Genomic DNA, 12,253 nt, shown 5'->3' on the forward strand with positions numbered 1-12,253 from the left:
CTGTGGGTCAAGAGTGAGGGGTCACAGGCAGAGCTGTGGGGGGGGGCCAGGGCTGTGGGGGGCAGGGGGCTGCGGGCCGGGAGTGAGGGTCACCGGCAGAGCTGTGGGGGGGGGCCCAGGGCTGTGGGGGGCAGGGGGCTGTGGATCGGGAGTGAGGGGCACCGGCAGATCTGTGGGGGGGGCCCAGGGCTGTGGGGGGCAGGGGGCTGTGGGTCGGGAGTGAGGGTCACAGGCAGAGCTGGGGGGGGGGCAGGGCTGTGGGGGGCAGGGGGCTGCGGGCCGGGAGTGAGGGGCACCGGCAGAGCTGTGGGGGGGCCCAGGGCTGTGGGGGGCAGGGGGCTGGGGGTCAGGAGTGAGGAGCACCAGCTGTTCGTGTGTCAAATGCCCCCCTTGCACCCCCCCCGGCCAGGCCGGGGGGGTGTTTCCCTGCGTGATGTCATTTCCCTTGGCGATCCCCCCCCAGCCCAGGGATGAGGCAATAACTCCGCGGCCGGGTGTTTATCGGCCGCGATCGGGGCTCGGGGGGTCCCGCACCGGAGCCCGCGGCCGCCCTCGGACCCGCGCTCGGACCCGCACCCCCCCCCGTCCGGCCGGGACCCCCGCTCGCCCCCCCCGGACCAGGAGCCCTGCGGGGGGGTGGGGAGAGGATGTCGCATGGGGCGGGGCAGGGGGCCCGGGATCCCGACCCCCAGCGGCCTCCCCCGACTGTCTACGTCCTGCTGGAGGGACCCCGCACGGCCGAGGCCGTCCAGGTGCTGAGGTGAGGGGGGCAGAGACCCCCGCCCCCCCGGGGACCCGCTGTCTGCTGGAATCCCCCTCCCTCCACGGACCCCCCCTTTCCCCCGGTGTCCCCTCCCGTCTCGGCCTCCCCCCACCCTGACACCCCCCAGCCTTCTTCTTTGGCCCCCCAGTATCTGCTCCCCACTTTCGCCAGCCATTCACCCCCCAGCCCCAGCTCCTGCCCCAAACTGCCCATGCCCACCCCCACCCCCAATTTCTAGGGGACAGAACCCCCCCCCCATGTCCCTAGCTTCCCCTCTCCAGCATTCAGGGGATGGGTTCAATCTCTGTATACCCCTTCTGGGGGGGCTGCGGGTCGGGAGTGAGGGGCACCGCAGAGCTGGGGCAGGGGGGGGGGTCCGGAGCCCCCAGGCTGGTGCCCGGGGAGGTGCCGGGGTCTCAGTGCTGGGAGCATCTGTCCGGGGGGGCCTGGGTCGCTGTCTGCATCGGGAGTTCCCAGCTGGGGGCGGGGAGTGGGGCCTAGCAGTTACAGCAGGGGGGCTGGGAGCCAGGACTCCTGGGTTCTCTCCCCCGGCTCGGTGTCTAGACCGGGTTGCTGTAACAGAGCCCCCCTCCCCCAGCCCTGCTCTGTGGCCATTTCTGGCCCCTCCCGACCCAGACCCCCGGGCTCCAGGGTCTGGTTAATGATCCCTGGAGCGGGGCGGGGGCCACAAGAGGGCTAGTCACTGGCGGTCACAAAGCGAGTTGGGGGAAGGCCTGGAACCCAGGAGTCCTGGCTCCCAGCCCCCCCGCTCTACCCACTAGCCCCTACTCCCCTTCGAGAGCCGGGGAGGGAACCAGGCGCTCTGCTGGGGGGCGGGGGGGGGGGCAGTGGAGAAGGCTCTTGCGGAGTGGGGGGCGGGGTTAGATTTTAGACAAAGCTCCAGTGAGGGGGAGGGAGGGAACTTCACCTTTCCAGGAGAACTGGGGCCACGCAGGTGAGAGGGGCCCCCCCCACCCCCAGACCCCTCCACACCCAAGGCAGCCTGGAGCTGAGCTGACCCCCCCCCCCCCCGTGACTTCCCCTCCAGCTGCTGAGTCCGCGTCTTTCCCAGCCATTCAATTTCCTTCCGCCACTGGGAGTCCCAGCCCCCCCCCCCGTACCCCCCCTCCGCTCTGCTGGTGCCCCTCACTCCCAACCCGCAGCCCCCTGACCCATGTCATATTGAAAGCAGAAGCGGGTGTCTGGCCTGACTGCTGGGGGGGGGGGGTGAGGGGGGGGGCGGAGACAAGACAATAACTCTCATCATTGCAATTTCCAAGTGTGTGTGTATTGGGGGGGGGGTGTATTTTAATCCCCAAAAGCCTGGAAAGGCCTAAACTCCCTTGACCCTTTGAACTCCATCCCCAGCTGGGGTGTTTTGGGGCTTGAGATGGGGGTGGGGAGGGGCAGGGTGTCTGCTGAGACCCCCTCCAAAGAGCTGTGTAAGTATCTGGGGTCAAGGCATCCCCCCTCAATTCCCCCCCCCCCACGCATAAAAATTGTTCCAGCACCCCTGGATAGAACCCAGGAGTCCTGGCTCCCAGCCCCTATGCTCTAACCACTAGACCCCACTGCCCTCCCAGAGCCAGGGAGAGAACCCAGGAGTCCTGGCTCCCAGCCCCCCTTGCTCTAACCGCTAGACCCCACTCCCTTCTCAGAGCCGGGGTGAGAACCCAGGAGTCCTGACTCCCATCTGTCTTGGTTTGGGGCAGGCTGGTCATTAAATTACTTGAATGCCCCCGTTTACTGGGGCGGGGGGAGTCCTGCAAGGCAGGGGCAGTCCCTGGGGGGGGCAGGGGGGGAGGTGCTTGTCTCCCAGTGCTGCCCCCTGCTGGCCCCTGTCACGTTGTTTATTTTTTTCCGACTACTATTAAAAGCAACAAGCCTGGGGAGTGGTGGGAAAGCCATGGGCGGCTCCCCCCTCCCTAGATCACCCCAGTATCTGCCCCCCTTGGGCTGCAGGCCAGGAGCCACAATCCCCCCCCCCCCCGCGGGGTCTGATCCTTGGGGGCGGACAGATCAGAGCTGGGCAAAGGGGTGCCCCCCCCCCCAATCTCTGGCCACTAGTGAAATCTGCCAATTTCTCTTCTGGCCTTTTTTGCCTGGCGCTCTCCAGGTCCTAGCCGGGAGGGGAGGGGTGTTCACACCGGGCTGATTCGCTCTGGGGAAGTGAATCGGTTGCTCCCAAAGTGGGGAGGGGGGAGATTGACACCCCCCCCACCCACACACGGCCCCCCACGATTGCCCCTGAAAGATCTGGCGCAGGTTGGTGCCGGGGAGGAAGGCCCTTCTGCAGCAAGGGGTGGTGGATCCGGAAGCTGGATTTCTCCCAGGGGGGCGCAGACTCGGTCCCTGCTCCCATGTAGAGATTTGTCCCAGGGATCAACTGGATCCCAGCCCCCTCTCCTTTTCGGCAACGGCTGCCCTGGCCAGAGATCTCCTGGGATCCTGGGCTGGGGCTGCACAAGGGATCCCGTCACAGACCCCTGCCTGCTCCACACAGGGTGAAGCCTGCAGGTTACAGGGGTGAGATCCCAAGAGAAAAGAAACCGGGGAGGGGGTGTTTTGTGGGTATTGCGGGGGAGAGGGGGGGCTGATGAAATGTCTTGGGTGTGCGGGCGGGATGGGGAGTGGGTCTGGCGAAGGGCGGTTGTTGTTTGTCGGGAGTTGTGCGTCTCTGCGGTGTTGACAGGGCTGCTGGTTGGAGTGCGGAAGGCGAGAGTCTCGGGGGCCAAGAGGGGTGTGTGGAGGGGGGGGGTTGTGTGTTGGGGTGGTGTGAGAGGGTTGTGTGTCGTGGTGGTGTGTGTGTTGCGGGGGTTGTGTGTTGTGGAGTGTTGTGCAGGGCTGTGTCTGGGGTCATGAGGTTGTGTGTTGGGATGGCGTGGGGGGTTTTATCAGAGGTTGGGGGGTTGTGTGTTGTGTTGTGGGGGGGAGTTGTGTGTGGGTTCGTGTCTTGTGCTGGTATGTGGGGTTGTGCCAGGGGTTGTGCATTGGGGTGGTGTGTGTGTTGTGTGTTTGGGTGCTCTGTGTGTTATGGGGGGAGTTGTGTGTGGCGCTGTGTATTGGGGTGGTGTGGAGGTTGTGTGTTCGGGTGGTGTGTTGTAGTGGGGGTTGTGTGTGGTGTGGGTGGGGTGTGTTGGGGGATTGTGGTGCATGAGTGGCAGATGGGGGTTATGCATGTGTTGGGGAGACCCCCAGCAGCCGTTTCAGGGTCCCCACAACCCCACCACCTTGGGTCTCCCTCTCTGCGTCAATCTCAAACCAGGAAGTGTCCCCCTGCTCCAGTGTGTCTGGGGGGGGTCACCCCTGCCCCCCACCCCTCATTGCCCGAGGGCCTGGCACAAGGATGGGCAGGGGGTGGGGAAGCATCTGGTGGCAGGGCCCAGCCAGTAGGGGGCGCTTGTGAGCCCCTCATGACAATGACGCCCATGGCCAACGCCCATGGGCAACTCCTGTGCCTTCCGGGGAGGCACGAGGTGGGGACGCGCCGTGGGAAATTTGCACGAGGGCCATGCGTGAGGATTCACACTCGCCCCGTCCCACCCCCCACTCCAGCCTCGAGTCCTTGCTCCCTGAGTCGGGCATCGTCGCCGACATTGACTTAGAGAACGTCTTCTCCTTGGCCGGGGACAACTTCTACGAGCTCAAAAGCCAGCCCATCTCCGGGAGGTAAGGCGGCCATCTTTGGGGCAGCCATCTTGGATCTTTGGGGCAGCTTTTTGTTGGACCCCTCTCCTGTCACCCTCTCCCTGCTTTGCCCCCCACCATCCTGCCAACCCCAAGGAGATGCAATGACCCCAATGTCAACCCATGGCTGTGGGGGGCGGGACCCATTCCCTGGGGCAGCCTCCCACCCCAGACTCTGATTGTCAGGGGGCAGAGAAGGGAGGGTGGAGAGCAAAGCCCCCCCCAATTATACAAGTCCCCACCCCCAAATTGGCCCCAACGGCCCCATGGACTGAATCCAAGATGGCAGCCTTTAGCCGTCTTTGATATTTGCCTGTGGACAGTAGCGGGGGGGCAGGGAATTGGCCTCCCTAGCTTGGCCCCTCCATAGCCCCGTGCAAGGACGGCCATTTTGGTGGCACCCACCTAATGGAAATACGTGTGCTCCCCCTGGGGGCTGGCTGGCACCATTGCACCCAGTGGGGCGGGGGAGGGGAGGGAGCCGGCCTGGGCTGGCAGGGGGCTGCGGGTTGGGAGTGAGGAGCACTGCGGGGGGGGGGGGGGGAGGCGAGGCGAGAAAGTGCCCCCCCTCACCCCCCCCCGAATCCTGTTTGTCCTGTTCTGGAATTTGCCGAGTCACAGGTGGGGGTGGGGGCTGGGCAGGGAGCAGGAAATGGGGGGAGGGAGAGGAGGGGGCTGTACGGGGGGGAGGATTTGGGGGGCTGTATGGGGGGGAGTGGGAGGATTGGGGGGGGCTGTATGGGGGGGAGGATTCTGTGCCTGCCCCCCTGTCTCTAACCCTGTCTGTCTCACCCAGCCCCCCGGCCGCCCCCCTGCAGCCGCTGGCCCCCCCAGCCCCGGGGGACCCCCCCGGCCCCAGCATGGCGTCCTCGCGGGTGCTGCTCCGGCAGCAGCTGATGCGGGCGCAGACCCAGGAGCAGGAGCGGCGGGAGCAGCAGCAGGCGGCCCAGTTCCTGCCCCCCAACCCCGCGCCCCCCACCCCGGCCATCTCCGTCAGCAGCCCCCTGCCCCGCCCCGCCGCCCAGGTCCCGGTCGAGGTGCTCAAGGTGAGAGCCCGGGGCCCTGCCCCACGGGGGGTGGGGGGTGCCAGCCCCAGGGCGGGACTGCCTGGCTCAGGGGGGCGGGGAATGGGGCTGGGGCCTGTCCCCTCTGGGGGCGCCGGCTCCCACCCGGCCCCAGGGCGGGGATTGGCTGGCTCAGGGGGGCAGGGAATGGGGCAAGGGCCTGTCCCCTCTGGGGGGCGCTGGCTCCCACCCGGCCCCAGGGCAGGGATTGGCTGGCGCAAGGGGGCGGGGAATGGGGCAGGGGCCTGTCCCCTCTAGGCATTCAGGGGCTGGCTGGCTGGGGGGGGCGTGGGGAGGGGCTCACCCCTAACTGCCCCTGTTCTGCCCCGCCAGGTCCAGACCCACCTGGAGAACCCGACCCGGTACCACATCCAGGAGGCCCAGCGCCAGCAGGTCAAGCAGTATCTCTCCACCACCATGGGCAGCAAGCTGGCCGCCCAGGCCCTGGCGGGCTCCAGCCCCGGGGCCCCCGCCCGCTCCCCCCAGGCTGCCTCGGCCCCCGAGCCCCACAGCCTGCCCCCCCGGCAGCAGGCCGCCTCGGGCCCCGGCAGCGCCCCCAACAGCCCCATGGCCATGCTGCACATCGGCTCCAACTCGGAGAAGGAGGTGAGTGGGGGGTCCCCCCCGCCCATGCCCCCGCCCCAAATCCTGCCCCCCATCCAGCCCCTCTGCTCCCCGTGTCCCCATCTGTCCCCCGCCCTGAATCCTTGCCCCCATCCAACCCCTGTGCCCGCTCTGCGCCCCCATTCCTTCCAGCCCCCTTCTCTTTCGCCCTCTGTGCCCCCACCATGAATCCCTGCCCCCATCCAGCCCCTCTGCTCCCCCATGACCCCCAGCCTAGCCCCCTTTCCTTCCCCCATGCCTGCAGCCTCTTCCCTTCCCCCCATCCTAGCCCTCCAGCCCACTCCTCTGTGCTCCTGCTGCCCCCATCCCAGCCGTCCTCCCCGTCTGCCCCTCTCCCGCCCTCCCAACCTACCCCGCTCCCTGCACACTGTGGGGGGGTGGGGCAGGGACACCCACTCTTTCCCTCCACCCCGGGAAACCCGTCTAATGGCCCCCCCTCCCCAGATTGATGATGTCATCGATGAGATCATCAGCCTGGAGTCCAGCTACAATGACGAGATGTTGAACTACATGTCTGTGGACGGGGGGCTGCAGCTGCCCAGCACGGTAATGGGGGGCAGGGTCTGGGGGGGGCTTGCAAGGAGGTCCCCGCAGCTGGGGAGATAGGAAGGGGAATGCCATCCCTTTAAGGGTGACTTGGAGGTGGTGGCTGGTGTGGACTCCGCCCCTTTAAGGGCAACCGGTGTGCCGCCCCTTTAAGCCTGGCTGAGGCTCCGCTCCTTTAAGGCCGACTGGGGGGTGGGGGCCAACTGAGGCTCCACCCCTTTAAGGGCGCCTGGGAGGGCGGGAACCTCCCTGCCAAGACGGGCCATTGCCCCTGTAAGACGCCACCCCTTTAAGGCATCCTGCAAGGTAGCGGCCGGGCCAGACAGCGCCCCCGTAGGCGTGGAGGTGTCACTGCCCCACAATGAATTTTAACTCCTTGTCTCCCGCTCAGCTGCCGGTGGGCGGGAACCTGCTGGAGATTTATAGCAGCCCGGGGCTCCCGGATTCAACTGTCCCGGTCAGCAACTCCTGCCCCGCCGACCTGCCCAACATCAAGACAGAGTTGTCAGGTACCGGATGCTAGGGGGCGCCGTGCTGTGGGGATTGGCAGAGGGGGAGGGGGGCATGGCAGGGGGCGCTTGCCCCCCCACTTCCCTGGAGGTGGGTGCTGTGTCTTTCCAGACACCCGTCTGTCTGTCCCACTGACACACTCCCTTCTTCTTCGGTTACAGAGAACGAAGCCAAAGCACTGATGAAGGAGAGGCAGAAAAAAGACAATCACAACCTGAGTGAGTGTCGTCCCTCCCCCCCCAGGGGGTAGATCCTTCTTGAGGGGCTTCAGTTTGGGGGGTGGCACGGATATTTGTGGGGGGGGGGGAGTCCCAGGACCCCAACCCCTCATTGCCCCCATGCGGGGAGCGGGGTCACATTTGAATGAGAAATCGTGCTGGCATTGGCCAGGGGAACTCCCAGCCACATGTCGCAGGTGAAGAGGTTCAGGGAGGCCTGGATGTTAATCGTGGAGGGGTGAGTGGCAGGAATTGGGGGCTGGACGGCGGGTGGGGGGGCACCCCGGGCTGGCTGGGCCCAGGGCATCTGAGCTGCAAATTCTCCCTCTGCAGTTGAAAGACGCAGACGATTCAACATCAACGACCGAATCAAGGAGCTGGGAACCCTCATTCCCAAATCCAATGACCCGTAAGTGTGTGTGGGACGGGGGTGGGGGGTGGCGCTGTCCCCCTTCTCTCAACACCAGACCACCCCCTCCCAGAGCCAGGGAGAGAACCCAGGCGTCCTGGCTCCCAGCCCCCCCTGCTCCTTTCCTGTCCCCAGGGAGATGCGCTGGAACAAAGGCACGATCCTGAAGGCCTCCGTGGATTACATCCGCAAGCTGCAGAAGGAACAGCAGCGTGCCAAGGAGATGGAGCTGAGACAGCGCAAACTGGAGCAAGCAAACCGCAGCCTGCAGCTCCGGGTGCAGGTCAGCCAGGGGCGCTGTGGGGCTGGGCTGGGGGCGCTCTCCCCTGGCAGTCAGAGCCGGGCGCTAGGGGGGGCACCGTGGGGCTGGGGAGCGGGGCGAGGGGCTGGGCTGGGGGCGCTCTCCCCTGGCAGTCAGAGCCGGGCGCTGGGGGGGGCACTGTGGGGCTGGGGAGTGGGGCGGATCAGTGGGGGGCTCAGCAGGGGGCACGCTGCCAACCACCCCTTTTCTCCCCCTGCAGGAACTGGAGATGCAAGCCCAGCTGCACGGCTTGCCCCTCACCTCGCCGGCAGGGCTGCTGCCCCTGGGGGGCACTGGGGAGGGCGCCAAGCCAGAGGGCCCTGGCCCCCCTCCGTTCCTGGGGGGCCCCTCCTGCGCCCCGGATCCCGCCTCTTCTGCCGCCTGCCTCCTGGACCTGGCCTTCTCCTCGGAAGAGCTGGGGGAGGCCGGGCTGGGCTTCCCCCTGGGGCTGGGGGCTGACGGGGGCCTGGAGGACATTCTCATGGAGGACGGGGGGCCCCTGTCGCCCCTGGGGGCCTCCGACCCCCTGCTGTCATCCCTCTCCCCCGGCGCCTCCAAAGGCTCCAGCCGCCGCAGCAGCTTCAGCATGGAGGAGGATTCCTGATCCTGGCCCCGCCCCTCTGGGGTGGGAGGAGCCAGGGGAGCCACACCTCTTCCCCATCGGGCTCCGCCCCCTGGCTGTCTCCAGGCTCTGCCCCCCTCTTTTATAGGCTCTGCAAGCTCCTCCCTTTCTCTCCAGCTCCATCCCAGGGTGTGGGCCCCACCGCTTTCGCTCCATGGGCGGCGCCCCAGGCTCGTAAGCCCCTCCCCCTCAGCTCAAGCTCCGCCCTATTGTATAGGCCCTATCCCAGCTGTCAGTGGGCAGCACCTGAGTTCCAAAAGCTCCACCCCCTCCTCAAGCTCCTCCCCATCACGGAGGCTCCACCCCTTTTAGCAGGAGGGACTGGGTCTCAGAGTTTCAGACTCTGCCCCTTTTACCCTCCCTCTCTGCCCTGTTGTGTAGGCCCTGCCCCTTATCTGTTCCCAAGCTCCCCCCACTTTGTTCTCCCCACGGAAGCCCTGCCCTCTCCAGACCACACCCCTTTTTCATAGGCCCCACCCCTTATATGCAGTCCCCGCCGTCTAGCCATAGCCTCCACCCATTTCCTGCAAGACATGCCCCTTTCCTACAGGCTCCGCCCTTTCCTCTCACACTTCTGCCCCTCTCCATTGTTCTCAATGGATGACCCCCCCCCCCACACCCCTCTCCCCTATGCGCACGCCTCCCCTAAACTACTCCTCCCTTCCCCCCCAACCTTGATTGTGGAGCATCAGGGAACCCCCCCTGCAGCCTACTTGGGGGTCAGGGAGGCCCCATGGCCTCTCCCTAACAGACTGTGTATGTGGGGGTGCTTGTGATGGGGAACCCCCAAAAGGAGCTATTCCCCACAGCTGTGTTAATATCGGGGTTCATCTGAGCCTGCACTGTGAACAGAGCCATGGGCCCTGAAACCTAAGAGGGACAAAATTGGGGTGTGGCCATTGGGGGAGGGGGCTGATCAGCCCCCACACAGCCCCCCCAAACCAGTGGGTGTCAGCTCATTCCCAAGGGGGCTGTACACCCCAATTTTGGGATGGGGGTGTCCCTAGTTCCAGCTTCTTCCAATACATTTCCACCCCTTCTGAGTGTGTACTCCCAACATGAGCTTCATGGAGCTATGTATGAGGGGTCCCCTGGATAAAACAGGTGTACCCCAAAACTTGTACTCCTGGAGTGTCTAGCTATGGGGTGTCCCTTCAGAAAATGGGGCACTGAGGCACTCCCCCAAATGCACCCCAAAATGTGCTCTACTGGGGGAATTAAAAGGGGTGCTCCTTCAGAAAATGGGGTACAGGGGGAATGAAACAGCTGTAAGCCAAATCCTGCAAGCCTGGGGGATCAACTAATAACGGGATTCTCTCTTTTGGGGGGTGCCGAATAACTTCCGTACACCCATATTTATCTCCCCCAAATTCCCTGCCATTTTGGGGTGACATTTGGAGGAGTGACTCATGGGCTCTAAGCTTCCATGGCCCCCCAAAAGTGGCACCAGAAAAACATATGAGCAGGGGAGTCACTGCTGGGCCCTGTCCTTTCCATAGCCCCATTGGGTATATGTCCCCTAAATAGGGGTGATGAGTTTTTTTGGGGGGATCTATGTCTTGTGCGGGACTCAGGCAGATTTTGGGGTGACATGGTAGGGGGGGAATTTTTTTAAAATGCTTTTATTTTATACAAATCCTATTTTGTTTTTTTAAAGAGAAAATTATAACCCTTTCCCGGCCCGTACAAGCCGGGGTTCAGGGGGTTCTCATTTGCTTTTCCATGCTCCCTACCGAGCCCGCCGCCAACAACCCCCACAGGTCTCTGACTTCGGGGATGCAGATGAAGGATCCCCCTTCATTTCCCCTCTAGGGGGCAGCTCCCCTCCAGCCCCAGCACAGGGTGCTGGCTGGCTCGGGGGGGGGGGGAGAATGGGGCACGGGGCCTGTCCCCTTTGGGGGGCACCAGCTCCCATCGGCCCCAGGGTGGGGCACTGGCTTGCTCAGGGGAGTGGGAATGGGGCATGGGGCCTGTCCCCTCTAGGGATTGGAAGGTGGTAGGTTCAAAGGGGGAAGGTGTGGGGGTGATATGGGGGGAGGAGAGGGCATGGCTGAAAACAGGATGGGGAGTTTTGGGGGGGTGCTGCTGTGTAGCGCAGCTTGGGGGGGCTGGGTTGTATGGGGGAAAGAGCGGGGAGGTTACAGATAGAAAAGGGAGGGCTGGGTTGAAGAAGGGGGCTGGGGGAGCTGTGGCTATTGGGGTGCATGAGAGGGGACCAGCAGCCTTCTGGGGTGTGTGTGACAGCTGTATTAGATTGTGGGGGGGACTGGCTCTGACCCCAACTCCACCCGTACCTCCCTCCCCTGTTTTGTACCGAGACATGGAAATAAATATTTGCTTTGAGACGCTTATAAATAAACCCAGGCCGCCGACAATTTTCTAACACGGCCCCATGTCCAGAGTCTGATTTGGGGCGGGGGTCGACGATTCCTTTGCTCTCTCGGGCTTCGGGGGGCCCTGGGGCCATATTTGCGGGCGCTGGCCACTGCCCCGCAGGCTCCTGGGTCTTTCGCACCGGAAATCGGAGATTCTCCGGCGCCCGCCGGCCAGGGCTGGAAGCGATAAGGAGCCAGGGGCGGCTCGCGGGGAGGGTTGAGCCCGCCGCCTTGTCTCCGTGCCCCCAGCACCTAGGCCGGGCAGCCCAAGGGCCTAATTCCTCCCGCGCTCGGCTGCCTTCACGGATGGAGGCCAGGTTTGAGCGCCGAGTCCAGCAGAGCCCATTGAGCTGCGCCCCAGCCCCGTTAGCGGGGCAGGCCCCCCCCCCGCCTCCCGGCATCCGGATCTTCCGCCGGGGTCGGCCACGTGGCCTCCGAGACGGAGCCCCTGGGACTCCCGCCCTCCTGCTCGGCCCCGGCACGTCCGACTGAGCCCGAGACCTGGCGCGAGACGCGGGCGCTCCTCCGGGGCTGAGGCACCCCCGCCAGGGCTGGCAGGGACGCCCCGGGGCTGGCCTGGCAGGGGGGCGAGCCCCAGGGTGCCGTGGCCAGGGGGGTGCCGTGGTCAAGAGGCACGGAGCGGGGCAGGCCGACGCAAGGGAGCTCGGGGCAACGGGGCGGGGGGCGATGGGTGGGGGACCCCGGGGAGGCAGCGGGGGATGGGGGGGTAGAGGATCTGGGGAGGCAGCACCGTGGCCGCCTCAATTAGCCCTGTGTTAATTAGGTGGCCCCCAGCCCCGGCTGCTCATTAGCGCTGCAGCCTCATTAATTAGCCCTGGGTTAATTGGGCAGCGCGGATTGGCCCTGGTTGGGTCATTAACGGTTCCTGGCGCTGCCCCCTCCATTAATGAGTGCGCCCCCACCCCGGGCTCTCATTAGTGGAGGGTGATTAGCTAATTGGGGCTGGCTAATCAGTGCTAATTAAGGGTCCCAGTAATTGGCCTGGGTGGCTCTGAAGTGGGGGCAGAGCCCCTCCCCGCTGTGTCACTAAATCTTCGTTAACTCAGGCTAATTAATGGTTGCACTAATTGGGATGGGGAAAGGGGCGCTGGAGCCCTTGTTGGAGGACCAAAG

At 65.1% G+C, this 12,253-nt stretch overlaps 1 protein-coding gene across 2 annotated transcripts; it reads left to right on the forward strand.

The window, feature by feature from the left end:
• Nucleotides 1-449: 449 nt before the first annotated feature.
• On the forward strand, nucleotides 450-11,132 carry TFE3 (transcription factor binding to IGHM enhancer 3). Of its 2 annotated transcripts, none has more exons than XM_043534383.1 (10): nucleotides 450-752; nucleotides 4,319-4,432; nucleotides 5,247-5,496; nucleotides 5,848-6,120; nucleotides 6,583-6,684; nucleotides 7,076-7,193; nucleotides 7,356-7,412; nucleotides 7,746-7,821; nucleotides 7,957-8,104; nucleotides 8,343-11,132. In XM_043534383.1, the coding sequence occupies exons 1-10, from the start codon at nucleotides 655-657 to the stop codon at nucleotides 8,724-8,726; spliced, it is 1,620 nt and encodes a 539-aa protein (XP_043390318.1). In that variant the 5' UTR covers nucleotides 450-654; the 3' UTR covers nucleotides 8,727-11,132. The 2 variants fall into 2 exon arrangements, with proteins under 2 accessions (XP_043390318.1, XP_037744422.1); XM_037888494.2 differs by having other exon boundaries at nucleotides 451-760.
• Nucleotides 11,133-12,253: the final 1,121 nt, after the last annotated feature.

Source organism: Chelonia mydas, chromosome 23, assembly GCF_015237465.2.
Source record: "Chelonia mydas isolate rCheMyd1 chromosome 23, rCheMyd1.pri.v2, whole genome shotgun sequence".
Lineage (NCBI taxonomy): Eukaryota > Metazoa > Chordata > Testudines > Cheloniidae > Chelonia > Chelonia mydas.